Genomic DNA, 19615 nt, shown 5'->3' on the forward strand with positions numbered 1-19615 from the left:
AGGTAACCTGATAGCCCCAAGGATGGAGGGAATGTGGGTCAAGAGTGGATTTTTATAATTTTTTTTTCAATGTTTATTTATTTTTGGGACAGGGAGAGACAGAGCATGAACGGGGGAGGGGCAGAGAGAGAGGGAGACACAGAATCGGAAACAGGCTCCAGGCTCTGAGCCATCAGCCCAGAGCCTGATGCGGGGCTCGAACTCACGGACCGCGAGATCGTGACCTGGCTGAAGTCGGACGCTTAACCGACTGCGCCACCCAGGCGCCCCAAGAGTGGATTTTTAAAACTGGGTGATGTCTGCATGCTGACAGGAATGATTCAGAAGCTAGGAGAAAACCCCTTTTCATTTTAAGTTAGACTCTCTTAACTTCAGTTTTCTTCAAATAGGAGCACTTGGGAAGAGTACCTTCCTAACAAGTGGGAAGTTGTAACAAGAATTTTTTTTTTTTTTCTCCCACATCTCTGGGGAAGTGGAGGCTTGGAAGGAAAATAGGATGGTGCCACTCTGGTTTGAAAGGAGTATTACGCCAGGAAGGGATAGAGCTTTTGCCACTACACACACTGCTGGTCCCAGTCTCAGAGGAGATTTCTCTCAGTACACCCAGTACAGATGATTCTCCCCACCATGCCCCTGCCCCACCAAGCTGCTCAACATACCTCTTCTCCTGCCCCAGTGCTGGCCATTCCAGGAGGCCCTGACCCAAATGCCCCAAGTCTAAGTTCACCTGGTAGTGCTTTTTTGGTCTTTTGGAGAAAATCAAAGCAGTGAAATTGAAGGAGGACATTTAGCTTCCACACTAAGGAACAGCTCTCTCAACACAGGCCAAGAACTCAACTGAGATCTGCAACAGACCAAAATCTCTATCCCTCCTTTACCCTCCTCAGCTGCACTGGTAAGTTCCTTTGCTCCTAGCAGGCTCTTTCTTCCTCCCCCGTTCATGCTCTGTCTCTGTCTCAGAAATAAACACTAAAAAAATAAAATTTAATTTAAAAAAATAATAAATGTTTATTTTTGAGAGACAGAGCAGGAGTAGGGGAGGGGCATAGAGAGAGGGAGACAGAAAATCTGAAGCAGGCCCCAGGATCTGAGCTGTCAGCACAGAGCCCGACGTGCAGCTCGAACCCACAAGCTACGTGATCATGACCTGAGCTGAAGTCAGATGCTTAGCCGACTGAGCCACCCAAAGAACCCAAAGAACCCCTATGGTTCTTTATTTAATAGTGAGGTAACATCAGTTGCTCAGATCAAAAAATGAGTATGACAGAAATTTGGGGGCACCACTGAGTACCTGGCCATATGTCACAAGGATTCTCTTTTGAGGGATGGCAGATGGGGCTTTGCACCGTTCCAGATCAGCAGCATTTTGCTAATGAATAATTAAAACCCTGACTTTGGGATCTGTTGGGACCATAAGACTCCCTAGTTGAAGCTTTTCCTATGGTAGGTGGAGAGCTTTCTTTGGAGTTTGTACCAAATGAACAGAAATGTGAGTTGGCCAGATGTGAGCTGAGGAGTTATATGAGGAAAAAAAGGGAGGCATGGGTGCCACCCCCTGCTCCATATAGCCTGTGCCTGATCTTATCTCCCAGCAGGACCAGGCAACCATGGAGGAAGAAAACTACACGAGTGCCTCTGAGTTCATCCTCCTAGGGCTCTCCAGCCAGCCCGAAAGGCAAGATCTGATCTTTGGGCTCTTCCTTGTCATGTACCTGGTCGGGGCAGCAGGGAACTTGCTCATCATCCTGGCCATTGGTTCAGACTCCCACCTCCACACACCCATGTACTTCTTCCTCAGCAACCTTTCCCTTGTGGATTTCTGCTTCATCTCCTCCACAGTCCCTAAGATGCTTGTGAACATCCAGATGCAGACTCAGTCCATTTCTTATTGTGGCTGCCTAACCCAGATCTACTTCTGCATTTTGCTTGCCAACATGGACAACTTTCTCCTGATGGCAATGGCTTATGACCGTTATGTGGCCATCTGCCACCCCCTTCACTATTCCACCATGATGAGTCTGCAAATCTGTGCCCTGATGCTGGGGAGCTCCTGGCTCATCGCCAGCCTCCACTCCCTGCTACACACTGTCCTCATGGCTCGGCTGGAGTTCTGTGCCAGCAACGTCATCCCTTACTTCTTTTGTGACCTCATTCCCCTGCTCCAGCTATCCTGTTCCAATACACAGCTCAACCAGCTCATGATTCTGCTGGTAGGGGGTTTGATTGTCCTCATTCCTTTCCTCGCCATTCTTGTGTCCTACACCCACATTGTGTCTGCTGTGCTTAAGGTCCCATCTACCCAGGGCAAACAAAAGGCCTTTTCTACCTGTGGTTCTCATCTCGCTGTAATCACCCTCTTCTATGGGACTATCACAGGGGTCTACTTGAGTCCCTCATCATCCCATTCAACTGACAAGGATTCACTGGCTTCAGTGATGTATATGGTGGTCACACCCATGCTGAACCCCTTCATTTACTGCCTGAGAAACAAGGACATGAAGGGAGCCACAAGAAAACTGTTCAGTATAAAGGCTTTATCCTGTGGGCTGTGACAGCAAAGACCCCTCTTAGGGCCTTTGTGCTGGGAAGGGGATGAATTAGAGACAGGCTCCACATATAGAGGGCTAGAGAAACATAGACTTAATTGTCCTGGGTCACCATGGCCAGGAAGTCCTCTCATTTCTCCATAAGTAATCTGCAAGTTCCATCTTGGGCTTTGCTCAAACTGCCCAAACATGGTGAGGGGCATAACCTCTCCCCTAAAGACAGAACCACATAAACAGATGCAAATTAGCTTTGTCTGCAGACCTTCCAGAGAAGTCCATGTGAAAAAAGAATCTGTGGCTTGTGCTGATAGCCTGTGCCAAAGGGATGCCCTCTCACAGCTCCCATGCACCCTCTGTTCCTCAAATCCTTAACCTTCATGCATCCCAATTTCTAAACTCTTCTGCTGTACCCCCACTTCCTCAACCATCATCCCCACATTCTGGGTTGAATCTAGCTCTGGGGACAGACTTGATTGTCCTCAAAGCCATCCCACTCTTGGCCTTGGATGCTGCTGGGTAGGGTTCCATAGCTCTGTATACTCGCATTAGGGATGCTTACAGTGATATCTCAGCTGAACACCTAGACAGGCTGCAAGGGGTATGGTAGAACTTGATAGAGCATTACACAGAAAGTCCTAACCACTGACTTCTGGTTCTGGCCCCATAGTTACTGGCCATTTGATTCCAGTCCATCTGAAATTCACCATTCTACCAAACACACTGTGCTTTTTTAGTCTCTACTTTTGCTGTTCCAGTAGAGTCAACTTGCCCATTTCTATCAAATTTCCAGGTGTCCTTCAGGCTCAGATAAAATACCATACCCTTCATGAAGCCACCTCAAGTCTCCCCAGCTGAGAGAATTTTCTGTCTCCTGGAACACCATATAATTGTAATGCTGTTCAACCCTTTCATATCTGGCTTTGCATGATTTGTGTTCACCACAACTCCACTCCAAACAGGATGGTTGGGTCATTTTTAAATTTTATAAAAGCTCCTATTCATCTTAAGAAACTCATCCTCAGAAGACTTTATCAAGTGCCTGGTTTAAAATAATGACTCGGGGCACCTGGGTGGCTTAGTTGGTTAAGTGTCCGACTTCGGCTGAGGTCATGATCTCGCAGTCTATGAGTTCAAGCCCCACGTCGGGCTCTGTGCAGACAGCTCAGAGCCTGGAGCCTGCTTCAGATTCTGTGTCCCTCTCTCGCTCTGCCACTCACCTGCTCCTGCTCTGTCTCTCTTTCTCTCTTAAAAATAAATAAGACATTTAAAAAAGTTTTTTAAATAATGACTCAATAAAAGTATGCTGCTAATAGATGCTAATGATGACCATGACAATGGTGGCAAACACTGGGAAAAAAAACATTTACATCCTTTCTCCCCATGATTTAGTCTTAACCAATATGTTTTATATCTTCCTCTCCCCTTTCAAGGTAAAAGAGCTACCAATCTGGGAGGTCAGAGCCTAAGGAGTTCACTGGTGCATATTTTATAAAGGGCAGTATACCCTAGAGGGTTAGCATCCAGGAATGAAGTCCCCTCCTTCTAGCCTGGCCCCTGGTTAGTCCTCTTCTATTTGTGGTCTGCCTGGAATCCCCACTTGAAGCCCAGTCACCCCTCTCTCTCTCTCCACACCATGCCCGAGCACACGATCCTCAATTCAGATTTGGGGCTAAGAGTAGGAAGCAGGTAGGCCCATACTATTTTCCAGCTCACTTTTGATCACTGAGTCCACGATGGAGGTTACTGAGTATAACTCAGACACCCACAAAGTGGTACTCTGGCTCAAAGTTTGCTATTGTCCTTTGAGCATAGTGTTTCCTTGGGAACCTTCAAGAGTTGTAATGATTTGGCAGGAAAGGATTTAGGCTTTCTTGGGTCTCTGACCATAAAACCACAATAACAGCAAGAAAATCTCACCTCAAACCTATAAAAATGATGTGAAGAAAAGCCGATGTCAACATGGAGGGGAGGTCTTCCTTTAATATGGTTTTGCTACAATGGTGAATAATACAATGGTTTGGACCCAAGGTTAAAAAAAAAAAAAAAGTGAACAAGAAAAAAAAAGAGGGGCAGTGCTGAATAAATATGAAAGACCTTCAACTGACCTTGCTCACTGGTGGGCTGTGAGAAGGCTCTCTGGCTCAGAGGCCTCTCTTCCAAGGAAGGGCACAGGATGAGATAATCCTTCTCTCATAGCAAACACCTTTGCAGACTGGCTCTATTCCTGGCCCAGAGACCGCTTGCTGAGGGGCAAGTGGAAAAGGATGTTCTCTTCCTCATCTTACACAGAGGTCAACTATAAAAAGTTCAGAAGCCCAGCCACCTTTACAGTCTTGGCAGCATAAACCTAATTCTGTGAACTTATCAGACTGTTAATTTCTATTTAAAAAATAAAGTGTTGGGGCGCCTGGGTGGCGCAGTCGGTTAAGCGTCCGACTTCAGCCAGGTCACGATCTCGCGGTCCATGAGTTCGAGCCCCGCGTCAGGCTCTGGGCTGACCTCTCAGAGCCTGGAGCCTGTTTCCGATTCTGTGTCTCCCTCTCTCTCTGCCCCTCCCCCATTCATGCTCTGTCTCTCTCTGTCCCAAAAATAAATAAACGTTGAAAAAAAAAATTTTAAAAATAAAGTGTTAAATTCTTATGCCATACACAAAAATAAACTCAAGGTGAATGAAAGACCTAAATGTTAGACAGGAAACCATCAAAACCCTGGAGGAGAAAACAGGCAACAACCTCTTTGACGTCAGCCGCAGCAATTTCTTGCTCAACATGTCTCTAAAGGCAAGAGAATTAAAAGCAAAAATGAACTATTGGTACATCATCAAGATAAAAGGCTTCTGCACTGCAACAGAAACAATCAACAAAACTAAAAGGCAACTGACTGAATGGGAGAAGATATTTGCAAATGACATATCGGATAAAGGGTTAGTATCCAAAATCTATAAAGAACTTACCAAACTCAGCACCCAAAAAACAAATAATCCAGTGAAGAAATAGGTAGAAGACATGAACAGACACTTTTCCAAAGAAGACATCCAGATGGCCAACTGACACATGAAAAAATGCTCAACATCACTCATCATCAGGGAAATACAAATTAAAACCACACTGAGATACCACCTCACACCGTCAGAGTGGCTAAAATTAACAACTCAGGAAACAACAGATGCTGGCGCAGATGTGGAGAAACAGGAACCCTCTTGCGCTGTTGGTGGGAATGCAAACTGGTGCAGTTGCTGGAAAACAGAGTGGAGGTTCCCCAAAAACTAAAAATAGAACTACCCCAAGACCTAGCAATAGCACTACCAGGAATTTATCCAAAGGAGACAAAAGTGCTGATTCATAGGGGCACAGGTACCCCAATATTTATAGCAGTGCTATCAACAATAGCCAAATTATGGAAAGAGCCCAAATGTCCATCAACTGATGAATGGATAAAGATATGGTTTATATATACAATGGAATACTACTTGGCAATGAGAAAGAATGAAATCTTGCCATTTGCAACAACATGGATGGAACTGGAGAGTATTATGCTAAGTGAAGCAAGTCAGTCAGAGAAAGACAGATATCATATGTTTTCACTCACATGTGGAATTTGAGAAACTTAACAGAAGACCATGGGGGAAGGGAAGGGGAAAAAATAGTTTCAAACAGAGAGGGAGGCAAACCATAAGAGACTCAAATACAGAGAACAAACTGAGGGTTGATGGGGGCCTGGGGGAAAGGAGAAAATGGGTGATAGGCATTGAGGAGGGTACTTGTTGGGATAAGCACTGCGTGTTGTATGTAAGCGATGAATCATGGGAATCTACTCCTGAAGCCAAGAGCACAGTGTAAACACAGTGTTAGCTAACTTGACAATAAATTATATTTTAAAATTAATAATAAATAAGGTATTCAAGAAGAAAGGAAAAAATAGTTCTAGTATCCACATTTTTTTAAATAGCATTATTAAGTACCACCAGTAGTAAAGTGGAAGCATCTTCAAGAATAATGAGACCCTTTTCCCTCTTAGCACAAGGCGCTCACTCCCCACGCTCGTCTTTTCCTCCACTGCAGCCCCGTTCTGGGATCAGCTCATGCCATGGGTTTTGGAGACCTGAAAACCCCCACTGGCCTCCAGGTGCTCAACGACTACCTGGCAGACAAGAGCTACATCGAGGGGTATGTGCCATCACAAGCAGACGTGGCAGTATTTGAAGTAGTCTCCGGCCCTCTACCTGCCAACTTGTATCATGTCCTATGTTGGTATAATCACATCAAGTCTTACGAAAAGGAAAAGACCAGCCTTCCAGGAGTGAAGAAAACTTTGGGCAAGTATGGCCCTGCTAATGTGGAATGCATCACAGGAAGTGGAGCTACAGATAGTAAAGATGATGATGACATTGATCTCTTTGGTTCTGAGGAGGAGGAAGAAAGTGAAGAAGCAAAGCGGCTAAGAGAGGAACGCCTTGCACAATATGAGTCAAAGAAAGCCAAAAAACCTGCACTTGTTGCCAAGTCTTCCATCTTACTAGACGTGAAACCTTGGGACGATGAGACAGATATGCAACTGAGTGCGTCCAAAGCATTCAAGCAGACGGCTTGGTTTGGGGCTCTTCTAAACTAGTTCCAGTGGGGTATGGAATCAAAAAACTTCAAATACAGTGTGTAGTGGAAGATGATAAAGTTGGAACAGATATGCTGGAGGAGTGGATCACTGCTTTTGAGGACTATGTGCAGTCCATGGACATGGCTGCTTTTAATAAGATCTGAAGTTCATTGTAGATAATTGCCCTTAAATAAAAGCTTGAAGACAAAAAAAAAAAAAAAAAAAAAAAGAATGAGAATAGGGGCGCCTAGAAGGCTCAGTTGGTTAAGCATCCAACTTTGATTTCAGCTCAGGTCCTGATCTTACAGTTCGTGAGTTCAAGCCCCAGGTGGGGCTCTATGTTGACAGTGCAGAACCTGCTTGGGATTCCTTCTCTCCTTCTCTCCCTGCCCCTCCCCAACTTGTGCTCTCTCTCTCTCTCTCTCTCTCTCTCTCTCTCTCTGAAAATAAACTTAAAAAAAAGAATAATGAGAATAATAAATATCTCCTTTACAGCATTTTCCAAGTCCTATATAACCCTTTCACCCCGATACCTTCCTGTTCACAGTGGATGCCTTTTCCACACCAGAGGGCCATAGCTACATCCACTTAACAAATACAATTTGAGCTCCAATGACAATTCTGCACCAGGTAATATTGTAGGTACTGATATATCAGCAAACAAAAGAAAGTTTCTACCTTCATGCAGCCAATGTTCCAGGGCATGGGAGGAGAACAGGAAAAAAAAAAAAAAAAACAACAAATATGCACATGTCAGAAAGCTGTAAGTGCTAAGTGCTATAAAGAAAAAGAAAAACATAGGTCAGGAACTAGCAACTGATAAGGAGTATAATTGTGGTAGGGTCTGTGCTTCAAGTGTCCATTGCTGAGAAAAAAACCACCCAAATTTAGTGTCTTAAAATAACAGCAATTACTGGGGTGCCTGGCTGGCTCAGTTGGTGGAGCATGTGACCCTTAATCTCAGGGTGGTGAGTTCAAGCTCCACATTGGGCATGGACCCTACTTACAGGAAATAATAAAACAATAAAAAATAAATAATGCCTATCTAACCAGGGCTACTATAGAGGTTAAACAAGTTCTTGTATATAAAATAACCTGTGATAACTAATAGTCAATAAATGTTAGTTAAAGCAATCTTTAAAAAATAACAGCAATCATTTATTTTCTCTCTCATATTTCTGGGGGTGACTGGGTTGATCTCAGCAATGCTCCCTCAGGGTCCATCATGCAGTTGTATACAAACAAGCTTGGGCTGGAGTTCTCCTGAAGGATTCCCCACTCATATATCTAATGGTTGATGCTGGTTGTCAGTGAGGACCACAGTTAGGGCTGTTGTTGCTGGAGTGTAGCATGTCTGTGTGACATGGGCTTCTTCACAGCATGACGGTTCTGTTCCAAGGCCAGCATCCCAACTACTGTTTTTCATGACCTACCCTGAGGAGTAACATAGCCTCACTGCCTCCGTATTTTGTTAAGAGTCACTAAGGTCAGTCAATATTCAAGAGGAAAGGAATTAGACTCTATCTCTTAATGGGAAGAATGACAAAGAATTTGCAGACACATTTTAAAAATATCACAGGTAGTTAGGAAAGGTCTCTCAAAACAGAAACTCACATGAAGAAGAGATATAAAGTTGCAAAAGGTCTTGAGAAAATGGGTTCCAGACAAAGAGAACAAAAGCATAGCCCCTAAGAGGGAGCATTCCTGGCATGTTGGTCAATGTGCTCCAGGAAGAACTGTTAGTTAAATAAGGTCTTTGGCTTTTATTCTGAGAAGGGAAGCCTTTGGAAAGTTCTGAACAGAGAAGTGAGATCATCTTATTTATATTTTCTAAGGATTGTCTGGTTCTTATATGGTGAAGAGACTATCAAGAAGAAAGAATAGAAGCATGCAAATTAATTAGAAGGCTGTTAAAGTAGTCCAAGAGAGATGGTGGCTCGGACCTGAACATGCTGGAGGTAATATTAAGTTGCCAGACTGTGTGTGGGTTGAAAGGAGAACCAGCAGAATTTGCTGATGGTGTGGATTCAGGGTATGAGAGAGTGTTGTAGGCTTTTTGGCCTGAGCAACTGAGGGAATGCAAGGTCTATCCACTAAGATGAGAAAAAAAAAAAAAAGAGAGAGAGAGAGAGAGGTTTGGATGGTGGAGAGAAAACCAAGCAGTTCGTTTTGTGATAAGTTTGAGATGCCTATTTGATCTTCAAAGTGGGTAGCAGTATCTATGAGTTAGAACTCAAGGGAGAATTCAAAACACCCTGGAATCTCGCTTCCCCCCACCCCACCATGCCACTGAAACTGCTCTTACCAATACCACCAATGATTCTTTAAGTTGATAAAGCCAATACACATTTCTTTTTTTTTTTTTTAGTGGTAAAATACATATAACGTAAATTTATCATCTTAAAGTGCTCAGTTCAGTGGCATACAGTACATTCACACTGTTGTGCAGCCACACCATCATCCCTCCATAGAACTCCTCACTTTGCAAAACTGAAACTCTCCACCCATTAAACACCAACTCCCCATTCCTTCTGCTCCCAGACCCTGGCAACCACTCCTCTACTTTCTGTCTTTCTGAATTTGACTACTCTAGGTACTTCATATAAATGGAATCATACAGCACTTGTCCTTTTATTTCACTTAGCACAATGCCTTCAAGGTTCATCCATGCTGTAGCATGTCAGAATGTCCTCCCTTTTTTAACGCTGAATAATCCGTTTTATGGAAAGACCACATTTTGCTTATCCATTCATCCATTGATGGACACTTGGGTTGCCTCCACCTTTTGACTATGGTGAATAACACTGCTATGAACATGGCAGTCCCTGTTTTTAATTCTTTGGAGTCTACACCCAGAAGTGGAATTGCTACATCATATGGTAACTCGAGTTTTAATTTTTTGAGGAGATGCCATACTGTCTTACAAAGCACTTTTGCTTTTTATATTCCCACCAACAGTGTACAAGTGTTCTATTTTCTCCACACTCAAACTAAGAGATAAAAACAAACAAACAAACCTTGAAATCTCTATTAAACGTCTTCGGTGAAAAGTTGCATGTCTTTCTATCTGTCTGTAGCCTGAGGCTATTCTAAAAAAAATTTTTTAATGTTTATTTATGTTTTAGAGACAGAGAAAGACAGAGCACAAGCTGAGCCAGGGAGGGGCAGAGAGAGAGGGAGTCATAGAATCAGAAGCAGGCTCCAGGCTCTGAGCTGTCAGCACAGAGCCTGACACAGGGCTCATATCCACAAATGGTGAGATCATGATCTGAGCCAAAGTCAGACACTTAACCAAATGAGCCACCCAGGTGCCCCTAGCTTGAGGTTAGTCTACTACTTTTTTTTCGTTTTTGCTACTACACTTACTAAATTAGGAAAGGAAAATGAAATGCAGTAATATAATACATATTGAATAAAGATCCAATATTGAGATGTCAGTGTGTTCTGTATGAATGGAGCTATTCTGACCATGATATGGTCTATAAAAATTACAGTATAGGAATGGATCTCCTCTTAGATGACACCTAGAGTCAGCTCCACGTAAACAAAGTAGGTTTGGAACAGTTTGGATGGAAGGGTGGTAAGGAAATAGATATTAAAACTGAAAAGAGTGCTCACTTTGACAGCACTTATACTAAAATTGGGACCATACAGAGAAGATTAGCATGGCCTCTGCACAAGGATAACATGCAAATTTGTGAAACATTTGTATGGAATAGTTGAATCACTAAATTGTACACCTGATACTACACTGGAAAGTAAATAAAATAAAATAAAATAAAATAAAATAAAATAAAATAACAAAATACTGAGAAAAGATCCAGTGGAATGAGAAAGATAAGGAGAATTATTTTTGCTACCTCTACATAATAAAGGACATGTGTCCTTTGTGAAGGCTTCTCCCAACAAAGTGACAGCCAAATCTACAAATGGCCCTGCACTTAGTCTTCCCCTCCCTTATCTTCCTCCCCCTTATCTTCTTTTTCCTTCAACAAATCAAGACATCACTTTAGTCAGGCACAAAAGGATTACATCTTAAGATATTTTACTAAGAAGTCAAGGTAAAATAAGAGGAAACAACACGTCATTCAAAAAAAAAAAAAAAAAGGGAAGGCTTTTTTTTTTTTCTTGAACAGAGATCTGATCTAGAATCCAGTCTACTATTGAACTCGCCTTCTGGATGAGGACTGGTTCTCAGTCACAGAAGCTGTGCTCTTTCTCAAACTCTCCTGTATCATTTCAGTGGTCTCGCCATCAATGCCCTCAATGCACTCTGAATCCTCCTCTATAGTTATACAGAACAAAGAGTTTACTTAAAAGAATACTGTTAAAGATCTTTTACCAACACAGATCTCAGAACAACTTACAGATTTGGTTCTGTTAGCTCACAAAGTACTTTGCTAGTGGGAGATCAGGATGTAACTGTCCTGTATTGTTGAAGAAATTTGTGTGTTATGGCTACAACCTGAGAGGAGTACAGTAACATTTTGCTATGGAAGGTCATGCGTTGCTGTTCCTTCCTAGAGCCATCTCATACTTGCTCTGGGCTGGTGGGAGTAAACTTCAGGATCTGTTCCAATGTTTGAATGAGCGCTCTGGTGAAGCCACAGTGTTCTACTCAATGGAGCTACCATTCTTAAAATTTATGTGCATTATTATCATCTGAGGAGTTGGGTAAAATGAAGATTCTTAGGTCCCTTTGGACCACTACTCCATCCACAAATACAGTTTTTAAAAGTTTCCCAAGGGGCACCTGGGTGGTTCAGTCAGTTAAATGTCCAACTTCGGCTCAGGTCATGATCTCGCAGTCTGTGAGTTCGAGCCCCGTGTCAGGCTCTGTGCTGACAGCTCAGGGCCTGGAGCCTGCTTCTGATTCTATGTCTCCCTCTCACTCTGCCCCTTCCCCACTCATGCTCTGTCTCTCTCTCTCTCTCTCAAAAATGAATAAATGTTAAAAAAAAAAAAAAAGTTCCCCAGGTGATTTTGATGTCAAGTGGTCTTCAGATAATAATTTGAGAATCTCTGTTGACAAGCACTGTTAAAAGATAACCTGAAGCGTTTTTAAATTGTTAAGTTTGAGCAAAAACTGAGTCCCATCAGGCAGTATCAAACCAGAAGTGGTTAGCAGCACTCTATCCACAGGAGGTAGTGGCAAGACATGTAAAAAGATAGGAAGCAAAGCAAGGAAACCATTTGATTGGCTAGAGCTTACATTTGTCTTGTATGAGAAAGCCCAGTTGGCTGTTTGTGACTGTTTGTCCTTATGTTTTGATTTCTTAACCTTGAGGCATTTACAGACTTAGGTTTTGGGTTGCTTATGTAGGCTACCAAGGCATTAGAACTACCTCAGTCAAATTAGTGGCCTCCTTTTTTAATTAACTTAACAGCATAAAGAACAAAACCTCTATCTGGATTATCCTAAGGACAGTTTTCACCTTGAGCACAAAGTATGACAAAGACTTGCTAACTCCACCACTAGCAAGGATGTGAATACACCCGAGCAAGCTGACATAGCTGGATTTACTGAGTGTTGACTACCACCCAGAGGCAGCAGTATCCTCTGCAGTAGCGTGGAAAGCAAGGGAAAGTTCTCAGACAGTGGAGCTGGATCACTAACTTCTAGACCTGCTACACTGGATCTTTTGAGTCAGATGCCATTATTCTATGAGAAAATGATCTTCTAAAGTCCAACCCCACACAATCCAGTTACATGTCCCACTACTCCCCTTCCCTGAGTTTCCTGAAGTATAAAGTACTTCAAGGTAGAGGTATGATCAGAGCCAGGTAGGATTTACCAGAGAGGCATCAGGGTCACATTTGGAGTAGGGGGTGACAGAGCAGTCAGGGACCAGTGAGGACACTGGAATGTTATGGGTCTCTAGGCATAACAGCTCTTGCTGATCTAACATGCGTAAAGATACTAGATGTGGGCTGGAGCTGAGGTCCTGCAAAGTTTGCTAGGGCTTGGCATTGGGGGAGCTTCCAGATGTATACCCAGGGTCACTGGATGGTAGGTAAACTCTATCACATACTAGGGGTGTGTGATAGGCACCCAGAAAGCCTAATTTTTGGCATACCCACTGACTCTAAAAAACAAAACAGAACACACCAAAAAACTAGGCTTTCAACCCTGACCTGCCTTCTAAAGACCAGTCCCCAACATCTAACAACCCTTCTGTTATTTCATATTCAACAATTCTACAATGAGGCTTACTCTTCCCTTTTAACTCATTGCTGTTCAAACCAGTTAACCCTCCAGATTTCATTTATTTGACCATCAGTTTTGTACTGTCATAGAGGTCTGTCATAAGCACCAAGTAAATTACAAATTATGAAATAATTCCAAAACACTGTGAGATTGAATGCCCACAGGGATACCTGTACGTATGTATCAACCAGAGCATGCATTAATGACCAAAGATGCTCCCTGAAGCAATGGGCTAAAGCCAGCAGGTTTGGGGAAGATGATCCCTAATTTGCGGCAGGAGGTATAATGTGGCTGAAAGCACCTGTAGAGGTCACAAGGCCTGAAGCAAATGACCGGTCTAAAGGCTGAATGGAAAGTATTTTGTGAGTACACCTGCACAAAATCAAGAATATGGATGAAGACACCGAAAAGAAAGCTGCCACACCAGCTTCATTCACTGCATGAAAGAGGCTTGGCCCACCATGCACAGTGAAAAAAATGTGGGAATGAATCTGCAGCTCTTGAGCAAGATGAGGTATGATTAAATTGGTGTATCTTGTGAGCTATATGCTGTGCCACCCTCTTGCTCCTACTTTAGGGCCATTATCATCGGACAAGTACGTGGGACCCTTTTCCCCCCCATGGTCAGAAGTAGTAAATGATGTTAGTTCTTCTTTTTTTTTTTAACACTTGAAATTTTTATAATAAAATAATTTCAAGAATTTTCAATAATTACATAAAAATTACAATGACAATAGTACAACGTATCCATATATCCCTTTACCTGGATTAACTTATCCTTAACATTTTTACCTTGTTTCTTTTCTTCCCTCTTCTTCCTCCTTCCTCCCCCTCCTCACATATACACAATGGTCCTTTATCCTTAAATTTTTCAGTGTGTATTTCCTAAGAACAGGGATATTCTCTTACATAACCACAACACAATTATCAACATTAGTACATTTAACATTGATATGATTCTACCTAAGCCAGATTTATATTCCAATTGTGAAAACTGACCCAATGTTTTTTACTTTTTTAAAGTGTATTTATTTATTTTGAGAGAGACAGAGACAGTGGGAGTGGAGGAGGGGCAGAGAGAGAGGGAAAGAGAGGCTCCATGCTGCCAGCGCAGAGCCCAATGTGGGGCTTGAACTCACAAACTATGAGATCATAACCTGAGCCGACACCAAGAATCAGATGCTTAACTGACTGAGCAACCTAGGTGCCCCATGATAATGTTTTTAAAATTTGCACAATACTACATTGTGTGGATGTGTCATAATTTTTTCAGTCACCTATCTTGGATATTTATGCAGCTTCCAGTATTTTTTGCAGTAAGAATGCTGTAATGAATAATGTTGTGCATGTGTATTTTCATATTGTTACAGGGATAGCTTTACAGTAAATTCATCCATAATCTTGTTAGCTATTACTAAATTCTCCTCCACATGAGGCTGCACTATTTGCATTCTGCTAGCAATGGGTAAGAATTCCTGTTTGTTTCCCCACAAACTCATCAATAGTGTGTATTGTCAAGCTTTGGAATTTTGGCCAATGTGATGGAAAAGAAATCTCTCGGTCAGTGCAGTTTTAATTGGAGTTTATTTTGAGCGAAGGTGAACATCTTTTTATATCATTAATAGCCATTTCAGTATCTTTTTTTTGTGATTTCTAGTTTATCAATTTTTCAGTGGGGTTGTTTTGTTTGGGGGGTTAACTCATTTTTTTACAAAGTTCTTCACATATTAGAAATACTGGAACTTTGTGTTATGTTGCAAGTATTTTCTCCCAACTTGTCATTTGTCTTTGCTTATGGTTTTTGCCATTCAGAAGTTCTCAAAATTTTTATGTAGGAATGCACCAATCTTTTCTTTTAGTGCATCTGGATTTTAAGCCATAGTTTTAAAGCCTTTTCCCTGAACCCATGTTTTAGAGGAATTCATCCGCAGTGTCTTCTGGTACTTGGGTAGTTTCATTTTTTAGTTACATCCCTGATACATCTGGAGTTCACTCTTGGATATGATGTGAGAAGTGGGTCTATTTTTATCTTTCTCCAAATAGCTATCCAATTATACCAATGTGACTTTTAAAAAAATTAACCTCTTTAGTACAGAGCCAGGGCTATTTCTCAACCTTTCCTGCTATTCCATTGGTCTATTTACGAATGAGTTCCACACTGTTTTAACTGCTGGGATTTTTTCCATCTCTTACTTTCCAGTCCTTCCATTAGCACCTCAGTTCAGGCAGCAGGAACCCTTAAAGACTGGAGAAACCTAGTAAGAAGACTGGCTCTTGATGAGAAACCACTTACTGTTCATTGTACTTTTCCTGTTCATACAACAGGCTGAGCTTTTGCAGGAGTCAATGAAATCTCTAGGTGATGTAGATCAGATTTTCCTCAACTGTTTCACAGACACAGAGATAACATAATACTCAAATAGCTACCAGAGGTGGGAGTCACAAGGTATAGACTCGTGCCACCTCTTTGTTTCCAATCTATCTAAAGGTTAATCTACTACCTTTTCCAGAGATTATGGTTTTTACTAAGGAAGGGAAAACATATGAGGTGAGCTCTTGGGAGTACGGCCATTTCCTGGTCTCTGGCCACTCAGATGACAGAGCTATGGCTACAGCATGTGGCAGCAATGGCAGCCATTCTACTGGAGCCCATTCACCCTTCCAGGAAACTGGAATTGCTCCTCCCAAGTCCCTCTGTTTATCAAGGGACAACACCTGCCTTACCCAACCCTCTCCATCCTCACTCTTAGCAGTTCAGATTCCCAGCAACAAACACAAGGGAGAACGTTGCCCGCCCTCCCTGTCGTGAACAAAGTTTTACTGAAATTTTTTATTGAAATGTGCCAATACTGGGGATAGGTTGGACATGATAAATCTTTAGAAATGTGTCCTTCAGAAACTGAGATAAAAGGGAAAAAATAAGATAGGAATACAAAATTGTAGGAAGCCCCAGTGAATTTCTTTGGCTTATGGCATTTCTAAGTGAATTCGATGTGACTGCAGTTGGTAGCACAACAGCTAGAGGTGTCAGCTATATCAGAAGGGCCACTAGGGTCAATGCAATGTCATGTTTCTTCCTCAGGCACTCTTATGACCATTCTAGCTACTAAAAAAGGCAGAAATCCAGACCTTTCATTGAAATATTTACTGTCTGCTGTGTGCCTTGAGGACCTTATTATGAAGGAAAAAAGGCTGGCATTGGCTGCATTGAGTTTAAGTGGCCCCCACTACACACATGCATTTACTGGGAAAGGCGAATCTAGGCCCCAAGCAAAAGTTCTCTGTGATATAGAGGCTCTGTGGTAGGTGCTTGCCTGAAAAGAACCCAAAGCAATAAGCCAGGTTACCTGCATAGAAACCACCTAGGTTTTAGAGTTTCCAGGCCTCTATCCTGAGATTCTATCTCAATAGCTCTTGGCTCTACATGGCAATACTACATTTAATCCCAGTGATCTCTAGTAAAACTTTGTTCTCCAGAAAGTTAGGCTGGGGTATTAAGCTTAGCAGGAAATAGCTCTAGTCCTTGAAATGCCAGTCCTTTCTTTCACTAACTAAACCAACTACTTAACAAGATAGAGAACAAACTGAGGGTTAATGGGGGGGGGGGGGGGGGGAGGATGGGCTAGATGAATGATGGGTACTTAAGAAGAGCAGTTGTAATGAGCACTGCATGCTCTAAGTGATGAATCAATAAATTCTACTCCTGAAATCAATATTACATTCTATGTTGGCTAACTAAAATTTAAATTAGAAAAAAACAAAACATCTAATTCGCAACAGCAATTATCCTGAATGTTACAAGCAGTGATTCTCAGCAAGGGTCAATTTTGCCACCCAGGGGACATTTGGAAATGTCTGGAAACCTCCTTAGTCGTTATGATTGGGGAGTGTTACTAGCATGTAGTAGGTTGATGCACAAAACAGCCAGGACAGCCTCCAAAACAAAGAACTACCTGGCACAAAATATTAGTAGTGCAGAGGCTGAGAAACTGGCTAAATTGTAAAAGAACAAGTAGCAGGGCTCCTGGATGGCTCAGTCAGTTAAGCATCCAACTCTTGATTTCAGTTCAGGTCATGATCTTGAATTTCATATCAGCCTGTAATGCCAGTGTGGAGCCTGGTTGGGATTCTCTCACTCCCCCTCTCTGGCACTCCCCCACTCACATGCTCGTTCATGTACACTCTCTCTCTCAAAATAAATAAACTTTAAAAAAAAATTAAAAATAGAATACAAATAAAAAAATAAAAGGGCAAGTAGACTCTAGAGAAACATGTTCCTGATAGTTACTTTCCTCACCTCAGAAGTAGATAAAGTCAGCCTGTGTTGCATGATGAACTTGAAACCAACTTACTTTTTAAGAAACAAGGGCTCTTCAAATTGCCCCTAGGCTGGAATAAAAGAGGACCTGAAAGTACTGAAATATAGTTAATCAGGCTGCTGATAACATTCATGGCATACATTTTGAAAAGCAAATGTTTAATGCAATAGCTCCCCAGGACAGACCTTGGGCAGAAAGTCACCACCCAAGGTATAAAAAGGGGTTTCTCTTACAAAGGTCATACCCCTTGGAGTGGCACTCTTCATTATCACAGCAGCATGGGACACACTACCTGCCAGCCCTGAAAGTGCCCAACATTATAGTTGGGTGAAGAAACCACAGACACCCAATCACACACAATGAGGGCTGTATATAAGGTGACCAAATATCCCCATCTGTCCTGGAGTCCCACTTTACCATATTGTCCTGGCATAATTAATAGCACTTCTCTTCACTCTCAAAGGGAGCAGGAAATGTACAAGAGGAGTTTGCAACATCCTGTCCTATCAGAAAATAAAGAAGCTATCAAAGATGACTAGAGTTATGTCAAAAGGAATCAGGAGGCAAGTTGAAAAGGCTCCCAATGACCAAAAGTGAAATGATCTGAGCATCAAGAAGTACAGTGGACTGGCTGTAAATCCAAAATCCATGAATGTATTCTGATTGAAAAAATACCTGATCACAATTACAGAAAACAAAGCAACCAGATCATTATTGTGAAAACAGGCAAAAGGACGAATCAAGCATTTCCTTTCCTGTGAACTCTATCTAAGAAACCTAATGGTTAATGAGGGAAAATTTGACAGAAGCATTCCAGCTAATAAGTGAATCATTTATAGAATTTATGAAATAAATACATCTAGGATCCTAACATCAGAGAGAAACAACCAGACATGCCATCATTTATAATGTGTTCTTGCCAAAATACAAGAAATGAATTTGGTTATTCCTTTAAGTTTTTGGTTAATATAGAGGGCAAAAAAACATATTAAATAACGTCATGGGTATGCAAAAGCAAAATTCAAAGACAAGAAATTCTACAGGATAAATAAATAATGCAGTTGCTTCCATGAATGAATTTCAAGAGAAAAAAGAATAGGAATTATACATTTGAAGACTTAGAAGACAAAGCAACCAATTACAATTTATGCATCTTATTTAGATCCTAATTCAAATAAACTTTTTAAAAGTATGTGCTTTTTAAGAAAACATTAATTCCAAATTATGAAATTATTTTTATTGGTATGATAAAAGTATTGTGGGTTTTCTTTTGCAAAGAGTTTATTTTGAGAGAGCAAGTGCGAGCAGGGAAAGAGCAGAGAGAGACAGGAGAAAGAGGAAAAGAGAGAGTCCCAAGCAGGCCCTATGCTGTCAACACAGAACTCAACACGGGGCTTGATCTCACGAATTGTGAGGTCATGACCTGAGCCAAAATCAAGAGTTGGACACCTAACTGACTGAGCCACCCAGGCGTCCCTCAAGGAGTTCTTATCTTTCAGAGGTACACACTGAAATATTTATAGACAGTATTTGGGAGCTGTTTTGAAATACTTCAGTAGGGTAGGAAGACAGGGAAAAGGGTGTAGAAATAAAACAAGATCAGCTAGGAGTTTACAATGGGTAAAGCCAAATAATGAATACATGGGGATTCATTATATATGTCTGAAATTTTCTATTATAAAAAAGTCTCTAAATAGAAAAATACAGAAAAATATTTAACATTTGAATACATAACAAAAATACATGCTACTAAAATTCCATGGAAAAAATTTTTTGAGGCTGTTTGAGGCATCATCCATAAACTTTGGTCTCAAAGCAGATACAGGCGCCCAAGAAAAAAAGCAAGGCCTGGCTCCTACCTGAGTTTCTCTGAAGAGATTCCAACTGGCTGAAAACCCACAGTCCTATTTGGCTAAGCATATTATCAAAAAGAATCTAACCATTTAATT

At 41.7% G+C, this 19615-nt stretch overlaps 2 protein-coding genes and 1 non-coding gene across 3 annotated transcripts; all 3 read left to right on the forward strand.

Moving 5' to 3' along the window:
* The first annotated feature begins 1607 nt into the window (after positions 1-1607).
* On the forward strand, positions 1608-2552 carry LOC115503881 (olfactory receptor 1F12-like). The gene has a single exon (XM_030300433.1). It carries the CDS (start codon positions 1608-1610, stop codon positions 2550-2552), a length of 945 nt encoding a protein of 314 aa, XP_030156293.1.
* A 4065-nt stretch (positions 2553-6617) lies between these two features.
* LOC115503887 (elongation factor 1-beta-like) lies at positions 6618-7368 on the forward strand. Its single transcript, XM_032591566.1, is given in 2 exon segments — positions 6618-7095; positions 7098-7368. Coding segments are annotated over 2 exon segments (669 nt in total). The 5' UTR covers positions 6618-6632; the 3' UTR covers positions 7304-7368.
* Positions 7369-10749: 3381 nt separating this feature from the next.
* LOC115504623 lies at positions 10750-10856 on the forward strand. Its single transcript, XR_003965730.1, has one exon. It is a non-coding gene; the product is annotated as a U6 spliceosomal RNA (small nuclear RNA).
* Positions 10857-19615: the final 8759 nt, after the last annotated feature.

This window comes from Lynx canadensis, chromosome E3, assembly GCF_007474595.2.
Source record: "Lynx canadensis isolate LIC74 chromosome E3, mLynCan4.pri.v2, whole genome shotgun sequence".
In the NCBI taxonomy this organism is placed as follows: Eukaryota; Metazoa; Chordata; class Mammalia; order Carnivora; family Felidae; genus Lynx; species Lynx canadensis.

Bases quoted from the DNA above. Each gene is read 5' to 3' on its own strand.
- LOC115503881 (XM_030300433.1), top strand. From the start codon at position 1,608: ATGGAGGAAGAAAACTACACGAGTGCCTCTGAGTTCATCCTCCTAGGG.